Source organism: Scomber scombrus, chromosome 11 (assembly GCF_963691925.1).
Source record: "Scomber scombrus chromosome 11, fScoSco1.1, whole genome shotgun sequence".
Lineage (NCBI taxonomy): Eukaryota > Metazoa > Chordata > Actinopteri > Scombriformes > Scombridae > Scomber > Scomber scombrus.
In genome coordinates, this window is record NC_084980.1 from 29,147,616 (window position 1) to 29,169,623 (window position 22,008).

General features: G+C 36.9%; 1 protein-coding gene and 1 pseudogene across 1 annotated transcript in view; one reads left to right on the plus strand and one right to left on the minus strand.

Moving 5' to 3' along the window:
- LOC133990122 (protein EFR3 homolog A-like) overlaps window positions 1-11,309 on the plus strand; it is a 15,934-nt gene extending 4,625 nt beyond the window's left edge. Inside the window, exons 5-13 of the mRNA XM_062428298.1 lie at window positions 1-86; window positions 3,452-3,583; window positions 3,918-3,985; window positions 4,497-4,624; window positions 8,828-8,913; window positions 9,093-9,141; window positions 9,396-9,499; window positions 10,059-10,108; window positions 11,066-11,309. Of these exons, the coding sequence (XP_062284282.1) occupies window positions 1-86; window positions 3,452-3,583; window positions 3,918-3,985; window positions 4,497-4,624; window positions 8,828-8,913; window positions 9,093-9,141; window positions 9,396-9,499; window positions 10,059-10,108; window positions 11,066-11,171 (809 nt within the window). The 3' untranslated portion in view covers window positions 11,172-11,309. The remainder of the gene's footprint in view (window positions 87-3,451; window positions 3,584-3,917; window positions 3,986-4,496; window positions 4,625-8,827; window positions 8,914-9,092; window positions 9,142-9,395; window positions 9,500-10,058; window positions 10,109-11,065) is intronic.
- Window positions 1-22,008, minus strand: part of LOC133991108 (tripartite motif-containing protein 16-like) — a 445,082-nt pseudogene that overhangs the window by 301,803 nt on the left and 121,271 nt on the right.

Sequence of the window (22,008 nt, forward strand, 5' to 3'; positions counted from 1 at the left end):
TCTTCACCACTCTGGCCATTATGACCATCGAGCTGGCCAACGAGGAAGTCGTCATCGACCTCATCCGACTCGCCATCGCTCTGCAGGTAAACCTTTAAACCAGCAGTCATTCCTCCTGTTCAGACTGACTATTATTAAAACTACAGTCAGGTGTCTGTCATCATTCCTCCTCTTCATACTGACTATTAAAACACCCTTTAATGCACCTACAGTGTAAAGTGATGGAGTCATTATTCATATCAATGATATCTGACATGTTTACTGAGTGGAAACTACATGGAGGAGGATACTCTATGGGGTAGTAGTGAGAGAAGTAATGGTAGTTGTAATAGTAGTTGTAGAAGTAGTACTTTTTGTAGTAGTAGTAGTAGTAGTGATAGAAGTAGTACTTTTTGTAGTAGAAGTAGTATTTTTTGTAGTAATAGTAGTAACAGGAGTAGTAGAAATAGTACTTTTCGTAGTAGTGTACTAGTAGTAATAGAAATAGTAGTAGTTTTTACAGTACTAGTAGTAGTAGTAGTACTTTATGTAGTAGTAGTAGTAGTAGTAGTACTTTATGTAGTAGTAGTAGTAGTAGTAGTACTTTATGTAGTAGTAGTAGTAGTAGAAGTAGAAGTAGTACTTTATGTAGTAGTAGTAGTAGTAGTAGTAGTAGTAGTAGTAGTAATAGTAGCAGTACTAGTAGTAGTAGTAGTAGTACTAGTAGTAGTAGTAGTAGTAGTACTTTATATAGTAGTAGTAGTAGTACTTTATGTAGTAGTAGTAGTAGTAGTACTTTATATAGTAGTAGTAGTAGTACTAGTAGTAGTAGAAGTAGAAGTAGTACTTTATGTAGTAGTAGTAGTAGTAGTAGTAGTAGTAGTAGTACTTTATGTAGTAGTAGTAGTAGTAGTACTTTATATAGTAGTAGTAGTAGTACTAGTAGTAGTAGAAGTAGAAGTAGTACTTTATGTAGTAGTAGTAGTAGTAGTAGTACTTTATGTAGTAGTAGTATTAGTAGTAGTAGTAGTAGTTTTTACAGTACTAGTAGTAGTAGTAGTATTAGTAGTAGTAGTAGTAGTAGTAGTACTTTATGTAGTAGTAGTATTAGTAGTAGTAGTAGTAGTTTTTACAGTACTAGTAGTACTAGTAGTAGTAGTAGTATTAGTAGTAGTAGTACTTTTTGTAGTATCAGTGTTTTTAGCATCAGATTCCCTCTTAGTGTTTCCCTGTTGAGCTGTGGTGTAACCATAGTAACACAAAGACTTTGCTACTAAAAACACTGTAACGTTGAAACGTAGAAGAAGAAGACTCATTTACTCCTTTCTTTCTTTCTTTCTTTCTTTCTTTCTTTCTTCATCTTCTTTCTCTGACTCTGAACAGTATTTAAATGTTTAAAACCAACCTTAGTTCATTAGTGAGGCAGAAACATCAGGCAGCAGCCGTCCAATCAGAGCAGAGTATATAACCTAACTGCTCCACTGCATATTAACGAGAGAGCAGACACTGATAGTCTTATACCAACATAAATTAAACTAAATTGACATTATGGGATGTAAACAACCATGTGATCCTGTTTCTAATCACTGGCGTCACGATCTCATCAAATCTGAACTACGAGGTCTACGCCGAGCTCGGTATTATTTCCTCGGGGCCTCTCGGAGGTTAGTGGCGAGGAGCATCTGCTCGTTTGATTGTGTTCTCACGCTGTCAGCGAAAAGGTCGTCGCCATGGCAGCGACCCCGGGTTGACACAGCAGGCGCGGAGGCGTCGAATATATGACGGCGTGTGATGTGTTTCTGAGGTCATTTGGTGAATAAAGACAAACGATGGGGAATAATGAGGCGTTAATAGAGATGCACTCCCACATTTTAATGTCTAATCTTCTAATCTTTATTGTACTGGGAAACATTTAGCTTGCTTTATTATTAGTTTATACAGAGACTTAAATGTCAGAAAATGTCCTCCTAGTTCACTGTTAATGAGTGTTAATTAAAACAACACAGTTTATAGTTAAGCTGCCAAACATCAACCATCATTGGAAGTATTTGGGACATTAGAATAACACACAGCTGTAAAGTTTCAGGTCAAAATGCTGTCGAAAAACTCTCGATCTAAGTATTAAGTACAGTAGAAATGAGACTTCTTGGTCAGTTGTGTCAATATGAGGCACAAATCATGTCAAGTAACAAGTTTCATGTCTTTAATGTCAATAAAAATACAGTAGTTTGAATATTTATGCTTGCTCTTGTGCCTCCTTGGTGTAAAATGAATACAAGGTTGCTCATTGGCCCAACTGTATGATTTCATGTAATATAACAACATGGTTGAAACTGAACTTGAAAGAGTTATAGCCATTTATTCCCTAATGGACTTGACTTTGATCGCTAATTGTAGGGAAATGGTGACAACAAACTATTGGGAAACAAATGTCTCTGTTGTCTTCAAGGAGGTCCAGATGAGGTTTGTATCAGGTTTGGTGAACAATGGATGAAATATGGAGAATAGGAAGAGAAAAAATTGGTTTTAACCCTCCAGTTGTCCTCGAGTCAAGGAAGGAAGGGAGGAAGGAAGTAAGGGAGGAAGAAGGAAGGAAAGGAAGAAGGAAGGGAAGAAGAAGGAAGGAAAGGAGGGAGGAAGGGAGGAAGAAGGAAGGAAAGGAGGGAGGAAGGAAGGGAAGAAGGGAAGGAGGGAGGAAGGAAGGAAGGAAGGAAGGAAGGGAGGAATAAGGAAGGAAAGGAGGAAGAAGGAAGGAAAGAAGGGAGGAAGAAGGAAGGAAAGGAAGGAGGAATGAAGGAAGGAAAGGAGGGAGGGAGGGAGGAAGGAAGGAAAGATGGAAGGGAGGAAGAAGGAAGGAAGGGAGGAAGAAGGAAGGAAAGGAAGGAGGAAGGAAGGGAGGAAGAAAGAAGGAAGGAAAGGAGGGAAGGATGGAGGGAAGGAAGGAAGGAAGGAAAAGGAGGGAAGTAAGGAAGGAAAGGAGGGAGGGAGGAAAGAAGAAAGGGAGGAGGGAAAGGAAGGAAGGACGGAGGAAAGAAGGAAGGAAGGAAGGTAGGAGGGATAGAGGAAGGAAAGAAGGAGGGAGGGAGGAAGGAAGGAACAGTCAAAACAGACGGGGTCAATTTGACCCGGGAGGACGACAGGAAGGTTAAATGAAAGGTGTACGTGGATCGCACCCTAATCTAAAAAAATCAATAACTGGCCACAAGATGGTGCTATTGGTGCCATTTTTAATAAGCTGATAGCAGTCATGTACGGAGCCAGTGTGGCTGATTTAATGCTGTCAGTGATGATGTTTTCATTGTTTCCTATGGACCCAAAAATCACAACAGACAACAAACTGACCCACTCATATTACTCTCCAATAATACAGAATATTAAGTAGTAAAAGGGTAAAACTTCACTCTCAAAAACATTGTGATATCATGAATTTAGTGTCTTTTTTGCTTGATGTGTGATGTGTTTTGTTTTCTAGGATATGGCTCTGGCCAACGAGGAGAACATGCCGATGGTTATCCGCTGTGGCATCATGGCGTTAGTGGCGGCGTATCTTAACTTCCTCAGCCAGATGATCGCCAACCCGCCTTTCGATCAGCACGTCAGCAAGGTGCGTCATCCTCTCATTCATACCTTTCTGTTATATAGAACCAAATGTCCTCTTTCAGCCACACTGCAGGCTTGTTGATGGGGTCATTTTAAGTGTTAAAGGAAGCTTCATGACTCTGATGTTAGAGTATAATATAATAAATTGTAGACGTTAAGTCAAACAATATGCTGATGATGCATCGCTGTATTTGGCTTCTAACCCCAATGATACAGCTGCACAGTTACTGTCTTTCTCCTTTAGTTAAGCAGGAGTTGTGTAATGAAAAATGATAATTATAATACTATATTTGCATTTCTTTTCATTTTCTGCCTCTACCTTCACGTTGGACCTTTAGGTGATCGAGTTGAGGACCCTGGACGCTCCGTATCTTCTCCCAGAGCACATCTTCAGAGACAAGTGTCCGTAAGTGTCTTTAATTCTTTATATTTAACTTTTATGTTTTTATACACATTTCCCATAGAAATAACTGATCTTGAGACATTAAACATGGTTGCTGGTTTAAGGCAGATTTGAAGAGATTTAGCCGAAGACAATAATTGATCAGGTGAATGTTTTAGTGTCAGATAACATAATTTCATCCCATAAACTACAACCTAAAAAATAACGTATCATTGCCTCTTAAATGTGAATATTTGCTGCTTTTCTTAGTTTTATAACAAAGTAAAGTGAAAAACATGGCAGCCTTTTTTTTAGATTCATGCACCACTGAACAACTTTCATAGAAATGAATGGGAAAGGATTTATTTACTACTTTTTATACATAGAATACCTGGAAGCACTATCTGTTGAATCCTCCTTAAAACGTTAAATTTGGACTTTAAGAGCGTCACAGTCAGTCCATTTTTTCTAGATATATTAACGTATTTTAAGGAGTTGGATGGCTGTCTTAGCTTTTCCCTCCTCTCCTTACCAGATTCCCTGAGTCTTTGGAGAAGGAGGACAGACCGCTGTACTTCCAGACGACCGACATGGCGGAGTGTCTGGCTGGACCGGGATACAACTCAGAGAGACTGTCCATCCCTTACGTTCCCCAAGTCACAGGTACGACCGACCAAAACGCTTCAATGCAGAATATACTTAACCCTCCTGTTGTCCTCGAGTCAAGGATGGAAGGGAGGAAGGATGGAAGAAGGGAGGGAGGGAGGGAGGAAAGGAGGGAAGCAAGGAAAGGAGGAAGAAGGAAGGATGAAAGGGAGGAAGAAGGAAAGATGGAAGGGAGGAAGGACCCCCTCGAAAACGAGATGATGCATCTCAAGGGGTTTATCCAAATAAATAAATTTCAAGAAAAATAAGGAAGGAAAGGATGAAGGAAGGGAGGGAGGAAGAAGGAAGGAAAGGAGGGAAGAATGGAGGGAGGAAAGGAAAGAAGGAGGGGAGGAAGGACGGAAGAATGAAGGAAAGGAGGGAGGGAGGAAGGAAGAAGGAAGGACGGAGGAAAGAAGGAAGGAAGGAGGGAGGGAGGAAAGAAGGAAGGAGGGAGGCAGGGAGAAAGGAAAAGAGGAAGGGAGGAAGGAAGGAAAGGTGGACAGAGGAAAGAAGGAAAGGAGGAAGGTGGGGGGAAAGAAAGAGAGAAGGAGGGAGGGAAGAAAGAATGAAGGAAGGAAGGAGGGAGGGAGGAAGGAAGGACAAGGAAGGAAGAAAGGGGGATGGAGGAAGGAAAGAAGGAAGGTAGGAAAGAGAGAATGAGGAAAGAAAGAGAGAAGGAGGGAGGACAGACGGAAGGATGGAAGGGAGGAAAGAAGGAACAGTCAAAACAGACGGGATCAATTTGACCCGGGAGGACGACACGAAGGTTAATTATATCATAGTTGTGAGTCTGACAGTTATAAAGCAGCGGCTACACATCCATTAACGTTTAGACAAACAACCAACAAACTAAGAAATCTGCTTTTTCCTTATTTACTCTTTTATTTATTTCTTTAATCTAACAAACACTTTGGCTTCTGTTCTTTCTTCTTCCCTCTGTGGTGCTTTCGTGTAACATCAGTTCTTTACACAGTAGGAAAAATCCTCCACAGGTGCAAGCAGAGTTCCAGAGGTAAAGCTAGCAGCGAGTATAGACCAGCTAGTTCGGTGGTGTTCAAACATAGATTCAAACTCATAGAAAACATAGATATTAGTGTTGTTTTAGTCATAATTTCTATCAGGCTTCACATACAGACACTGAATGGTTTGATCTGTTTTGCTGCATTGCTTTTGGACTCATTGTGGTGAGTATAAATAATAACTATATGTAGGTAACTGTGTAGTCTTTATTATAAATGTTGTTATAGTCTTTGTCTTTGTTGGTGTTTAGTGTAAAGTTAAAGTTAGAGAGAGATTAATCCATAACGGTCGATTAGAGCTCAATGCAACTGCTTTATTCTTTAGATTCGTCGTCCATATGAAGGAGAATATGAACATTAAAGCAACGTTTTAAATCACATTGATCAGTAAAATAAGAGAAACACAAACAAGCCAAATATCATGTGTAATTTTTTCATGAGCAAATTAACAAAAGTGAGGCCTGTGGTCCAGAACTGGCCTGCCAAGGAGTCCAGTCCTTCCTTCCTTCCATCCTTCCTTCCTTCCTTCCTTCCTTCCATCCATCTGCCCTTCCTCCCTTTATTCCTTCCTTTCCATCCTTCCTTCCTTCCCTCCTTTCCTTCCTTCTTTCTGTCCTCCTTTATTTCCTTCCTTCCCTCCTTTCCTTCCTTCTTTCTGTCCTCCTTCCTTTACTTCCTTCCATCCTTCTTTCCTTTCTTTCCATCCCTCCTTCCTTCATTCCTCTTTTTTCCTTCCTTCCTTCTTTTCTTCATTCTCTCCTTCCTTCCTCTCTTTTTTCCTTCCTTCCTTCCTTCATTCCTTCTTTCCTTCCTGTCTATTTTCCGTCTTTTCTTCCTTCCATCCTTCCTTGCATCCTTCCTTCCATCCTTCCTTCCTCTCTTTTTTCCTTCCTTCCTTCCTTCCTCTCTTTTTTCCTTCCTTCCTTTCTTTGCTTCCTTCCTTCTTCTTTTTTCCTTCCATCCTTCCTTCCTTCCTTCCTCTCTTTTTTCTTTCCTTCCTTACTTATTTCCATCCAACCTTCCTTCCTTCCTCTCTTTTTTCCTTCTTTCCTTCCCTCCTTCCTTCTGTTTTTTTCAATGATCCGTTCCACCAGAGATCAAACTGTTCTGTATTTGACCCTTGAATGAAGATGAGTTTAACTTCTCTGTAGCAAAGCTTCATCCAGCAGAATAACTTTGAGAAAATCGAAAATAAAGATGAGAAATTGGTTTAAATATAAATATAAAAGCCAATAACTTCAGTCAGAGTGAAGCTGGAAGATAAAAAAAAAAAGCATTACCAACTTTTGTAAAGGTGCCTTTTAAAATAAATCTGACACATTGAAGAGCAGCATGAAGACGGCAGTTATCAATCCACAGAGAACGGTCTAAAGGGGACAGATGAGCTCCATTTAACTCCGCTAGTTTAGGACTTTTTGAGTTATTGGACAGTTAACAGTGAAAAAGTAGACAGGAGACAAAAGGAGAGAGATGGTACGACATAAAGCAAAAGTCTCTGACTGGAATCGAAGTGGGGGGAAAGTTTCTGTTCACTTCAACTTCTTCAACTTTTAATAATGAGAACATTTCAGAGCCGAAACGGTGTAACGATGGACAGAACCAAAGAAATGAGTCCATCCCTACAAGCTAAATATAAAGAGAGCGCATGTCATGGTTGCAATTTTTAGGGGTTGTGTAAAGAAAATGAACATTGGTGGATGTATAATTATTGGTGTAGGAGCAGGCGGGGAGTTCTGGTCCTCTGAAATGAGGCCAACGCGGAAGTAACTTAAAACTGCATTCTATCAAAAGGCCACCAGGGGGCGACCGTTTTGGTGTCAAAAGGACTTCCGTCTCTATACAAGTCAATGGAGAATTCACCAACTTCTCACTTGATTTCTAACCTCAGTAAACGTTTTCAAAATGTGTTTATGGTCTCAATCGCTAGTTTAAAGCCTTCTTCAATGCAGTATGATGTTCATTTGGGACATTTTGGCCTCCCTGATTTTATATGTGACGATAAAGCAGGGTATGCATTAGGGCGTGGCTACGTGGTGATTGACAGGTTGATTGGTTTGATTTGAGTAAAGTGTAATTCTCCTCCCAAACAGTAGGGGGCCGATGGTGAAGGCCAGGTTATTTAAGTTCATGCTGCCTGTGCTCATATTTTATTGTTTAGTTTATGTGAAAAAGCTTATTGAAGGTGCAAGATATGATGTATTAGTGTCCGAGAAGACGTTGAGTTTTGCCATGTTTGGGCTTTAATGCCGATCAGCCTTAATCACAACTATCCAAGTAATAATGATTTTGTGCATCACAGAAACCTCAGTTTTCAAAGAAATCAACTTCAAGACCTTCATCAAACGTTCTTCCTCCACTAATCCTTCGTGATGCTTTCTGACTTGTTTCCAGGAACCTAAAACTAAACTTCTCTTTTTTTCTCCTGACTTTTTCCTCGCTGCTGGTTTCTTGTTAAAAATCTGAAATTATTTTTAGTACATTTCCAGAAAATCGCGTGAGACAAATGTCAAGCTAATAATAGAAAAGCAACCTCACGCCTCTCTCTGTCTCTCTTTCTCTCATTCTCTCTCTCCCTCTCTCTCTCTCTGTCTCTCTCTTCCTCTCTCTCTCTCTCTCTCTCTCTCTCTCTGTCCCTCTCTCTCTCTCTGTCTCTCTCTTCCTCTCTCTCTCTCTCTCTCTTCCATCTCTTCCTCTCTCTCTCTCTCTCTCTCTCTCTCTCTCACACCTCTTGTCCAATCGGATCAGTTTCTCCATCGGTGCCTTCGGGTGAACAAAGTTCACTCTGACTCATGAAAATTAAGAAAAAACAAGAATTATAAAGTAGTTTTTTCTGTTTCCTGTTTGTACATTTTAAACACTTCCTCCTCTCATATTTTACTTTTCTGTTTTCTTATCGGACGACCTCGACGCTCTGGAGTTGAGGAAGTAGTCGCTGTTACCTCTGTGGTTTTCTACTTTCAGCTTTGCAGCTTTATTTTCTCTTGCTTGCATTGGTCTCAGTTTTTTCTTTTTAATTTATTCCTTTTCTTTATGTTGTCACTTGTTCTGTCTTATTATCAGCCTGTCAGTCAACACTCACCTGTCTGAAAGCTGCTATATTAATAATAAAGATTGATTGATTAATTGATTGATAGATAAACAGTGAGATGCAGGTTTGGCTTCATTAACCTTTGATCTCACCTCGTCTCTCGTCCTGTAGATGAAGATCGTCTCACCAGGAGGAAGAGCTTCGTCGACACGATCTCTCTGCAGGTCGACATCATGTCCAACAGCCTCCCAGACAAGGTCGGTAGATTCATCTTATTTTATTTTATTGGTAGCCGAAGTTTTTTCATGCTAATTTCCACGGTTCATACATCACAGATTAAATGATGATAACACACAGAGAGACAGGCAAAAAGAAAGACAAATAAATATAAATAAATAATAAACAGTTTGATTCTGGTCTGTTTGTCTTTCTACAGTCGCAGCTCGCTGAGGAAATCACGTTTGAGACTCTGAAGAAGGCGATCGGTAAGATCACAGAGAACATTTAAACCTCTTCTGTTTGTTTATAACCTGAAAATCTGCTTTTCAAGTGGAAGAAAACCTTCAAAGATCTGTTTTAAAAAGTACATTTATTATTTATTTCATTTTATTTGAATTTTCTAAACATTTTTATCATCCTTATTCTCTCTCACTGGCATTCGTCTCAATTATTATAATTTTTTAAATTTGTATTATAATCTTTCCTCATTTTTTTTCCTTTTCTTTCTCTCTGTTTTCAGACACTACGGGTCTGGAGGAGCAGGAGAGAGAGAAGCGGCGTCAGGTGATGGAGAAGTTCCAGAAAGCTCCGTTTGAGGAGATCGCTGCTCACTGCGAGTCCAAGGTGAGAGAAGAGAGAAGAGAAGCTCAGAGGATATAAACCTTTTACTTTAACCCTCCTGTTGTCCTCCAGTCAAGGAGGGAAGGAGGAAGGAAGGAAGGAAGGAAGGAAGGAAGGAAAGAAAGAAAGATGGAAGGAAGGAAGGGAGGAAGAAGGAAGGAAAGGAGGAAGGAAGGATGGAAGGGAGGGAGGAGGAAGGAAAGGAAGAAGGAAGGATGGAAGGGAGGAAGAAAGAAGGAAAGGAGGGAGGAAGGGAAGGAAGGAAGGAGGGAAGGGAGGAAGGAAAGAACGAGGGAGGGAGGGAGAAAGGAAAAGAGGAAGGAATGAAAGAAGGACAGAGGAAAGAAGGAATGGAGGAAGGTAAGGAAGGAAGGAGGGAAGGAAGGAAGGAAGGAATGAGGGAGGGAGGAAGGAAAGAAAGAGAGAAGGAGGGAGGAAGGACAGACGGAACAGTCAAAACAGACTGGGTCAATTTGACCCGGGAGGACGACAGGAAGGTTAAAATGATTTATTCTTTTTAAATTGACTTTAACTCTTTTCTTACTTTGTTGTTTATTTCCAGGCGAACATGTTGCACGACCGGCTGGCTCAAATCTTTGAACTCACTATTCGGTAAGTCACTAATCTTTTTTTTTTCTCATAACAGCAAAATTATATATAGTTCATCTTTAGTTCATCTTCTGTTTTAGACTTATTTAACTTTGTCTTTTCTTATTTGTTTTAATGGGTTCTTTATTTGCTAAACTTGTAACAAACAAACAAAAATGTATTAAAATGTGAGTCGAATCTAATTAATGCAGCTTTTTCTCAACTCTGAACTGCTGCTAAACTGTCTTTAGTATGTTTTATTAGCACTGCTGCAAATTGTGTGTGTTTTAGTAGCTATTTATAACTATTATATTTTTAATACACTGACAGCAGCTGGTGATAAACAGTATCTCATTTCATTCTGTGTCTGTAAAAACTGAAATAGTGAAATGAGATGAACCTCCAGCGACTCTGCGTCACATTTTGGGTTTGCTGGACCTTATTCTTCTCTCTGCTGAACTTTGACATGTTGACCTCATTAGTACACACTTTTTTTGTGCCACCTAGTGGCAGCAAAAGCACATTACAGTGTAAAAACGAGCTCGGCCAAGTTATTCAACAGCTGGTAAAGGTATAAAACCTGATCAAATTTTAAGGTTAAAACTTGTTTATATATGTGTAATAATGTTTTTAGTTTGATACACATTTGACTAATTTTAGCAACGGCAACAAGTTACGAGAAATTAAACAATGCATACCAAACCAAAACTTTGGTCCCAGGAGGTTAAAGTGAATCATGAATCTTGAACCGAATCTAGTTGGGAGGTTTAAGTTACAGCAATATTTAGATTTTAAACTGCTCGGAAAGTCTTTTAATAAGTCAAACCAATGAGATGAGTGAAGTTAACGCTGATGATTTTGCACAGAGATCAAAACATCCAACCAAACAAGCATCTAAAACATTAAATCATAAACTTTGGAGATACTTTGTGTTCACATTACATTTTTAATTTAACATCATCTTCTCTTCTCTCCCATCAGGCCTCCTCCCAGTCCGTCCGGAGTGGTTTCCATCTCAGCGGGACACACCCAGCACCAGTCCGTCCCCGTCTACGAGATGAAGTTTCCAGACCTGTGTGTCTACTGAAAACACACACACACACACACACACACACACACACACACACACACACACACACGCACACACACACACACACACACGCAGAGAACAGCACTCCAGTTTTTCTACCATTCAGACCTCTGAATCGGCTTCAGGGAGGCGAGCAGGAACAGAAGAGCAGCGAAACATTCGCGTCCAGATAAATAAAAAAAACACTAAACTTCCTCTGAGAATAAGTGGAAATCTCAAAGATCTCTGAAGACATCTAAATAAATGTCTTATAAGTCAGTTGCAGTATTATCAAAGAGTTCAAACTTACTCTTATTGGCTTTTTAGTGGTTGTTATGAGGGGATGAAGAGGGGAGTAACAATTAGAAAAAACTGAAGTGAAAGTACAAAACCGAGGATTTATTAATAACTAAGACAAAGATGATCAGTAACTCAAGCAAAACTAACAGAAAACGGACTTCACTACATAAAAAAGTAGCTCTCCATGGAGCTTTTATGCTTTTATTGTCACTGTTCAATGACAAAAAAGTCTATCTTATCTTATCTAATTTTGTACACTGACCAGAAAGTCTATCTTATCGTATCTTAAATATCATAAATGAAGAGTGTCTGTTTCAATTTGAGAGTAAAAAGCCAATAAGAGTAAAGTACTAATATTATCTCTTTGCGAAAGAACAAAACACCTGCAGTTACCACTTATCGCCACTAGGTGTCGCCAGAGAGAACAAAAACAGAGATTATTTAAGAGATTGCCACTTTCATGATTTACGTAAAAGCTGTTGAAGCACAATACGCACAACTTAAAACTACTTTATCTTGAAATATTTTACATATTTTAAGTCATTTATTCATTAAATCCGACCTGCGTCACACCACCAGTCCTCAATGATGCTGCTCTTTGTTTCCTGACTCAGCAAAATCTCCCCGAAACTAAACTAATGAGTCAACAAGAACAAAAAGGAAACACAGCTTCCACTCTTTGAGATTATCTCTCTCTACACACATATATATATTTAACACCCACACACACACACACAGACACACCCACACACACACACAATGTTGCATCCCAGTATGATTCTGATCCAGTCCACCGTCATCGCCGGTTTTCGCCAAAAGCTTCACACTTTTTACGCCGTCGTCTAAAAATGAATAATCTCTCGTAGAAATAAAAAAAAAACACCTCTTTGAAGCCGTTTTTTTAGCTGCGATGCTCCGTCTGTCCTCGTGTTGATCAGTAGGAGTCACCGAAATTTAATAGAAATGTAAAAAAATATATATTGTAGGTGAAACAGTCTCATCTGTGGTAGAAGACAGATTAGTTTTTAGGCTTATTGCTGCACGACTGTTCGGTCTTTTTTCTATTTAGAGGAAAATAAATGTCAGGAATGACTCTAACAACCAGCTACGTGTACAGCAAAGGGAGAAGAAATGATAGCAATACTTTGGTTTTAAACACCTGGTCATGAACTGCCTGGAAAAGAGACTCTAAAAAAAAAGTTAAATAGACTCAGTTTAGTAGGAATCAGTCGTGTGTTTGTGTTGTCGGTTGTTTGCTGAAGGTCCGAAATACAGACTAAATGTTTGAAAGTGAAATGAAGGAAAGGTTTAAGGTCTGATTTCTGGACAACGAAGGTTTTACGAAGTGTTTATAACAACGTGCATCAGCTGTAAAGTTACACTTATTCCCAGTTTTTCCGAAGTTTTCCACAGAGATTACAATCAACTACCAGTCAGGAATTTATAACTTCCAACATTTTCTTTATAAATCAGGATTTAATAAACGTCAGAAGATCTTCACCAAAACTAAACTAGCTTAGAAAGCATAAAGATATATTTATATTTTTAATACTGTAACTGCAATATTTAATCTCTTAAAAGATGTGAACTGCATGCAAAGGGAAAATGTTTATATGAGGGAAATAATTTAATGCACTTAGGTGATATAAGAGTGCTTATATATTTGATTTTAACTACACTTGTGTACGTGATGTTTGTCCCACATGTTTGGTGTCATCGGAAATTAAAGCTAACCAAAAAAACTGGTTAAAAAAAGTGGAAAGTTTGCAATTACTCACATATTTATATATACAGCATTACAGTAACTTCCTCCACTGTTGCCATGTTATCAATTATTAGTTAAACATTTTCAAATCAATCAGGATATTGTCGCCTGATAATCGGAGTGAAATGCTGTTTAGTTTCATTTCACTCATTCAGCCTGAAATCATTTTCATATTAACTGATTTCTTTTTTGGGAGAAGCGACTGACTCATCCGTCCCACTTAAATAAATTTAATATACGAGTGTTTGGCTTCAGTAGCGGCTGAAAGGGGCAGTTAACGTTTTTAACGAAGATGGAAGAAATCTGGACATTTTTAAGGATATTTTCATTGATATTTCTACATCACAAGATAGTAATATGCCCATTTAATCCTCCTACCAAGCTGTAATTAATCAATTGTGTCAATAAGTTGCAGAAACAGCAATCAGTATGCAAACAAAATACTTTAATTAATGTCTGAATTCATTGGAGATGTTGGCGGAATTTCAGATATATTCTAGTTTCGGCTGCAGGAATAATTCGGTGTGGCTCTGCCCCCTAGTGGTCACGTTTAAAACATCCAAACAGCCAACTTAATGGACAATGCAACATAGATACATGATGTTAAAATTGAATATATAAGCACTCTATATTTTGTGATATGCGGTGTTGCACAATATGAGGTGTAAAAACGTTGTCTACTTCCTCTTCATGAGGAATTAGAAGCGATGTGTCTGCTCTGTAGCATCTATCTCTGAAACTCTTCACATCTCTGTTGGCAGCTTCTAGGAAACCAAAACACGTCCTGCTGCCAAAGACAGAAAGAAGTCGTCCCTCCTCCTGGTTCCTGAGTCTATAAAAATGTCTTAATCGTAAAAATATAATCGGAGGCAGCGTCCTGCGAGGAGCCATATGGAGGCCGATACCTCGTCTGTCCAAACCTGTCTGCTTAATTTATTCATATTAAAAAAAAACATCTTCAACCGTTGAGATATGAATCGTAATCCTGTGCTTCTTCAGCAGTAACAAAGCTGTGTCTTTATGTCCCAAACAAAAAAAGAAGGGTACAGGAGGCGTTTTTTTTAAAATGAGATCATTGATACGAGGCGGAGCTGCAGCTGTGATCTGTAATAACAGATGGTTATCAGTGTTTCCTCTGATCTGAAGTCAGTGGGAGGAAAGAAGAAACCTGCTGCTGCTGCTGCTGCTGCTGCCTCCGTTGGGTCCGAGCACTTCGTCACTGATGCTCGAAAAAAGACTGGTTTGGTTGAGAAGGTAGATTAAATTAAATCAGTCGACCGAGTTAAAAAGAGAAATAGTTTGAAACCACATTTGCTCCTTTAGTTGATGCCGAATCGAGCAGAAATCAGACGGAAAGCTGAATGAAAGAGACGAGGAAGAAAAGTGTAGATTTTGGGAGGTTGTTTTCCTTTGTGGTCGTGTATCAGATGGTTTTGTACGTTAGAAGTTGTGGACGGTTGTTAAAGTGAAATATGTTTGAAATCACCGACGTGAGCCTGATAAACTCCGGCTTCTTCTGAGTCTGTTTCCACCTGGTGTTAAAATGTGATCTTTACCATAGACTGTATATAAGAAATGGACGTAACATCCGTGACGTCACCCATTGGTTTGTGGACTGCTGCTCGGAGGCCAATAGTATCGGATCTGAGCAGCGCCATCTTTAAAAAATTTCAGGTGCATGCTGGGAAAAATAAAAACAGGGATTCTACTTATATGGGCATCAGGAGGAGCATGAGGCGCCCTCCTGAACCTGTGAACCAATCAACCTGTCAATCACGACGTAGCCACGCCCTAATGCATACCCTGCTTTATCGTCACATATAAAATCAGGGAGGCCAAAATGTCCCAAATGAACATCATACTGCATTGAAGAAGGCTTTAAACTAGCGATTGAGACCATAAACACATTTTGAAAACGTTTACTGAGGTTAGAAATCAAGTGAGAAGTTGGTGAATTCTCCATTGACTTGTATAGAGACGGAAGTCCTTTTGACACCAAAACGGTCGCCCCCTGGTGGCCTTTTGATAGAATGCAGTTTTAAGTTACTTCTGCGTTGGCTTCATTTCAGAGGACCAGAACTCCCCACCTGGTGCAGAGTTGTAGAGTCTCATTGATTCTTACCATGAAGCCAGTTTTACTTCTTTAATCTGAATATCAAGATCTAAAAACAACAGGAATACTTTAAACAGATCACATGTTTAACATCAGGTGGAATCTGTTGGTTGAGTTTTACTTTTAGAGTCTCTACTCCGCCTTTAAAAGGTTTAATGTCCAGGATTTAAAAAGGAAATAAAAGGAAATTATGAGGAGAAAAGCTTGAATGAATAAAATAAAATTTAAAAAAAACATCCTTCACTTATGCATTTATCTGTAACGTCGTAGCTTTAAACGCAGATTCGTATGATTTAATATCATAATATAGTATCATAGCTGTAAACAGACATGCATTATATGACTTAACTGCATGAAATCTTAATATCACAACACCTTTAAGGGGGGGAGGGGAGGTTATCAGGGAATATATGCTGAAATAAAACAAAAAAAAATACATCTAAACAAGTTTATTTTATCGACTGGATTCTTAAAAAATCAGATTTTTCTTCAAGTGGATGAAACACAGACGAGCCAGCGCAGTGAAAATGGAAAAAAACACTGATTTTGTTTAATTTTTTCCTCTTAAAAGTGAAATAATATGAAGAAAAATCAGATTTTTTAAAAATAGAGGACAGTGGGTGAATTGTTTGCTTAGATGAGGCTGATCACTTCCTCTTTGAATGTGTCATTACAGCATCATATATCATATATATTTTTGTACATTTTATGCATTTTATGTCATATTTGTTCAATTTGTTGCCTGGTAGAGAGATTTAGAGATTTGGGAGATTTATTTCTTGTTGATTACATTTATCAAGATGAAGACAAAAATGCTGATTTATTTTTCTTTTCTTTAATTTAATTTTAATTTAGATTTTGTTGTTGTTGTTTACCAATAAATCAACGGTTCAGGGTTTCAATGGGATTGTGCAGTTATGAGGAGAAAGGGTCTCATTTGTTATAAGAATATACAGTATATCATTTCAATTACAATGAAAAATAATAATAATAATGATAATAATGAAAAGTATATCTATCTATAGTCAGATGATGTCGGTTATTTTTACATATAAACAGAGAAAGACGTTAAATCAGTGCAATCCGCTAACGTTTAGCATCGTGATTTTTTGCAGCTTTGGTTCAAAATCATCAGCAAGAGTTCAAGATATTTAAGAAGATTCAGATTCAGATTCACTCAGTTTGTTGTATTTTAAACTTTGTGGGGAAAAAAGTTTTATTCTTGCTCATAAAGACGAGGTTTTAAACATTTCATATGCAGCCAAAAATGAACCGATCCGTTAATTGTACACTAATTTTCACTCTTTTACTGCCAGTTAAATAATCTTTTACTTTCATTGAGTAAAATTCAAAGAAGCACATTTTCAGAAACAAGCTTGCAAAAAAATGTGCTTCAAACTATTTTCAATAAACTCTAAAAACAGAAGTATGAAGCTCACAGCGTCACAATTGTTCTATTATTTAAAAAAAAAAACGTCACACAGATTTTCACGTGTTTTTGCACAACGTGATTTTTTTTGACACGTAAGAAAGTTGAAGTCGATAGTTTTCGTGTTTAAAGAATAAAATAAAAATGTCCTGTGAGCTTCACGTTAAAAACTTTTTCTCTCAATTATTCGAAATTACGGAAAGCAGAATTTTCCGAAACAGGAACCAGAGCGAGATTATTGATCTGTCAGCTTTAAATCAGAGCTGAAAAACTGTTAATCTCTATTTTAAACTTTAATTTTCACAACTTCACCCTTTAAAGAATATAATGAACCTGGTTTCAGTTCACAGAGTCTGGATCTGAATCTTTGCGGCTGTAAAGTCTCCTGAACGTTTTTCTAAAGTCTGTAAAACTTTGTTCCGAACATTTGCTCCGTAACGGAGAACTGAGCCTCCGTTAAAAACTAAACACGTTGAGATTACGAGAATCAAGTCATCATTTAGTCAAAGCTACATTTTCTGTTTTGGCTTCTTTATTTTGTTAATAATGAAACATTTTAAACTGGAAAAATAACAGTTACGACTTTATTCTTGTAATATTATATTTATTTTTCGTGCAAGATTATAACTTTACTCTCTAAATATTATAGTTTTTTACAATTTAACTCTGAATATTATGACTTTTTAACAAGCTTACAAGTTTGTGATGAAATTTGTGATTTTTTTTCTTCATTTTTGAAATATAACATCTTTTTTCAACAACTTTACTCTAAATATTACAATATTTACCACGAAAAGTTCACATTCACAACCTTTTTTTCCCCAAATATTCTCAATTCCCCCCCCCTCAAAATATCTCAACTTTAGTTTCTGAATATTACGACTTTTTTCCACCAAAAATTGCAATTTTATCTGTAAAATATTATAATTTTTTTTCATGAAAAAATTATGATTTAAATCTTTAAATATTACAACTTTTTTTGTGAGAAATTACAACATATTTCCATCTTTTTTTTCTCAAAATATTACAACTTAATTCTTGAATTACGACATTTTTTCTTCTTAAAATTATGACTTGATTGTCAGAACATCAAGCTTACAAGTTTGTGATGAAATTTGTGAATTTTTTCTTTGAAACATTAATTATTTTTGAAATATTACATCTTATTTCAACAACTTTACTCTAAATATTACAATATTAACCACGAAAAATTGAAATGTTTTCATTTAAAATTCCTCCTTATTTTTCAAATATACTCCAGTTTTTCCCCCTAAAAATATATCTTCCTTTTTAATGAAAAAATTACTACTTTACTTCCTGAATATTATGACTTTTTTCCACAAAAAACTGCAACTTTATCCCTAAAATATTGTAATTTTTTTCTTTAAACATTACGACTTAATTCTCAAAATATCACAACTTTATTTTGTGAGAAATTACAGCATATTTCCATCTTTTATTCTCAAAATCTAACAACTCGGATGTTTTTCTAACAGAGGTTCTAGTTCTCCGTCTAACAGAGTAAAGAGCGAGACGAAGAGCACAAAGCTGATTTATAAAGTTTAAATTAGAGTAAATGATCTCAGAAGGACGTAAAAGCTTCACGCAGAAATCAATCAATTCTGTGCTACTTTTGATAAATCGATATTATATTTAATAGATTTAGCTGCAGACATATCGGCACATTATTAAAATAAATGCTGAAGAGTTAATAGACGTTACAATAAAATCTGACGTTGTGTTTGCACTTTGATCGCTGTGTACTCGGTACTTTAACAAACATCAGCACAGGTTAGTGTTTGGTACAAAAAGGATCATTTAGAGGTATTTTTCTCCAATGTTTAATTTTTTTTGAAATGTTGTATTAAAGAATAAACTGTTTGTGAAACTGTAAAAAAAAAAAAAAATCAAACAAATTAAAAAAAAGTCCATCTGAGCGAGTGATTGAAGTCAGAATCAAGTCTTAAAATCTTCTTTAAAAATCAAGTAAAGTGAAGAAATAGTTGAATTGCTGACCTGCCTTATTACTCAAAGTTACTTCAACATCTTAACGTGATGAACTCGACTTTATTTCACTTCTAAAGATGGACTTTTTTTTTTTTTTTTTGGTTTTTTGTTTTACGGCAGAAAAAACAACAGAAACATTAAAAAAAAAATGGGATCTTCTTCTTCTTCTTCTGATGATGATTTTCATGTTTGTGATGCAATCGTTTGTATTCTATGTGCCAGTTTTAGAGAATCAAAGGTCTTCTATGTGTGTGTGTGTGTTCAGCCTTCACAGTGACGGACCGCTAAAGCTCGGCTTTGTTTCAGACACACTGATTTTAAAACCACTATAGACGTTGACGAGGCTCGCTGCCGATGCAGGTTCACGAAATATAACGTCAGGTTTGATTTAAGAGCTAAATATTTAACATCTTATTTTTAAATTGTTTCATAAATACAGTCGAGAAAGTTCACTAAAGTTTGCATTTTTAAGTTTAGAGGAATATAAAGTACTTTAACGTTTAACTAAGCGTGTGTTTGTTTAATCGCTGCTGCTTCTTTTTTATTTCGTGAAAAATTACGACTTTATTCTCGAAATATGACGACACTTTCGTGAAAAATTGCAACTTTAGTTTTATGACTTTTATTCCTCTTTTTTATTTTAAACATTAAGAATTTAATCTCAAAATTATTATTTTTTCATCCGTTTTTTTCTCACCTTACGAATTTATTCCGAATTATTTATTTTTCACGAATTAACTTTTTCGTGAAAATTACGACTTTATTATCATGATTTCTTCCACAAATATTTATGACTTTATGTTTGATATTTGTCTCTTTTTTTCTTTAAACATTACGAATTTAATCTCAAAATATAATTTTTTTTCACAAAGATTACGACTTTATTTTTCAAATATTCTGATTGGTTTTCATTATATTCTCTGCTGCATACGTTTTTTTTCCTCACGTTAAGAATTTATTCCGAATTATTTATTTTTCGCGGATTAACTTTTTCGTGAAAAATTACGACTTTAATATCATGATTTTTTTCCACTAATATTTATAACTTTATGCTCGATATATAATTTATCTTGAAACATTACGAATTTATTCTAATTTATTCGCAAAGTTTTTTTCGCAAAGATTACGACTTTATTTTTCAAATATATATATATAATATTTTCATTATATTCTTTGCTGCATCTGTTTTTTTCTCACATTACGAATTTATTCCGAATTATTTATTTTTCACGAATTAATGTTTTCGTTTACTCTGATTAATACGACTTTTTTTCAAAAATAACTCCAACTTAATGCTTGGTATTTGTGATTTTTAATCTTAAAATATTAGATTTATTCTCCAAATTTTTTGATATATTCAGATTATTTTTCTCATTTTATTCTCTGCTGCATCCATTTTTCAGCCTAAATGTCAAATGTCATCATAGAAATCTGCAAAATAACAACACAATTAATCTTTTTTGCATCATTGAAACAATATAAAGTATTCGTCTCTCTGGAAGGTTGATGAAGGCGTTTTAGGGGCTTTGACTAATTATTATTTTTTATTATTAATTACTGCATTTATCCAGTCGTGTATTGTGCATTTTTTATTTTATTTTATTTCTTAATTTGCTGATGAAGACTAATGCCTAAAAAATATCCAGTTTATAATCATAAAACAAAGAAAGAAACAGCAGATTATCACGTTTTTTAAAAGCTTTATTTGGCATTTTTGTTTAATAAATGACAAACAATTAACACATTATACAAAAAAACGGATTTATTATTTTCCATTAGTCGACTAACAAACTCGTTTTATCACCAACAGGTTTATAAAAGTCTCCCATGCTTCAAAATACTGTAAAATCTGTTAAAAACACCTTTAAAAACAGATAAAAAGTATAAAAAACCAAATCTAATCTGACGTTTAAACTCTTTCCTGAAACTCCGTCTGCAGTCGAGCCTCACAGCTTTTATTTCAGAGCCTCAGTTTAATAGTAAAAGTTGTGCATTGAGGTAAATGTTCAAGAGAATAAAATAAAAATAAAATGTTTCTATCAAACTGGTGAGATGTGATGTTTTTATTACAGTCTGAAGCTGATGATTATCATTTAGTGATTTACCCTCCTGTTGTCCTCGAGTCAAGGAAGGAAGGGAGGAAGGAAAGGAGGAAGGAAGGAAAAAGGAAGGAAAGGAGGGAGGGAGGGAGGAGGGAGGGAGGAAGGAAGAAGGAAGGAAAGGAGGGAAGAAAGGAGGAGGGAGGAAGGGAAGAAGGAAAGGAAGGAAAGAAGAAAGGAGGGAGGAAATAAGGAAAGGAGGAAGGAAGGAGGGAGGAAAGAAGGACAGAGGAAAGAAAGAGAAGGAGGGAGGGAGGAAAGAAGGAAGGGAAGAAGGACGGAGGAAGGAAGGGAGGAAGGAAAGGAAGGAAAGATGGAGGGAAGAAAGGGGGATGGAGGAAGTACAGACGGAAGGAAGGAAGGGAGGATGGAAGGAACAGTCAAAACAGACGGGATCAATTTGACCCGGGAGGACGACAGCAAGGTTTAACATTTGCTCACGTTTCTTACAATGTCTCGATTTGTCCAAAAAACTAGAAAATTAACACATTTAAGAAGCTGAACGTTTTGAACCTCCGTGTCGTCCTCCCGGGTCAAATCGACCCTGTTTGTTTTGACTGTTCCTTTTTTCCTGCCTTCCTTCTTTCCTCCCTCCCTCCTTCTCTCTTTCTTTCCTTCCTCTCTCTTTCCTCCCTTCCTTCTTTCCTTCCTCGAACCCCCTTTCTTCCTTCCCTTTGTCATTCCTTCCTCCCTCCCTCCTTCTTTTCTTTCCTTCCTTCCTCCCTCCTTCTCTCTTTCTTTCCTCCCCTCTACCTTCCTTCCTTCCTTCTTTCCTCTGTCCTTTCCTTCCTTCCTCCCTTCCTTTCCTCCCTTCCTTCCTTTCCTTCTTCCCTTCCTTCTTTCCTTTCCTCCCTTCCTCCCTCCTTTCCTTCTTTCCTTCCTTCCCTCCCACCTGCCTTCCTCCCTCCCTCCTTTCCTTCCTTCCTTGACTCGAGGACAACAGGAGGGATAAAAAATGACTTAAAGAATTAATTGAATGTTTTTCTACGTATATTTTTAATAAATTGACTCTTCTTCTCTTAATGTGTTTTAAAGAGTCGTTCCACTTCAATAAACTTTGATTTTTAACATTTTTTTGTATAAATTATGATTTTTCTGTCGTAACTTTTTGAGCAGTGAAGCCCTAAAAACTGTCAGTGAAA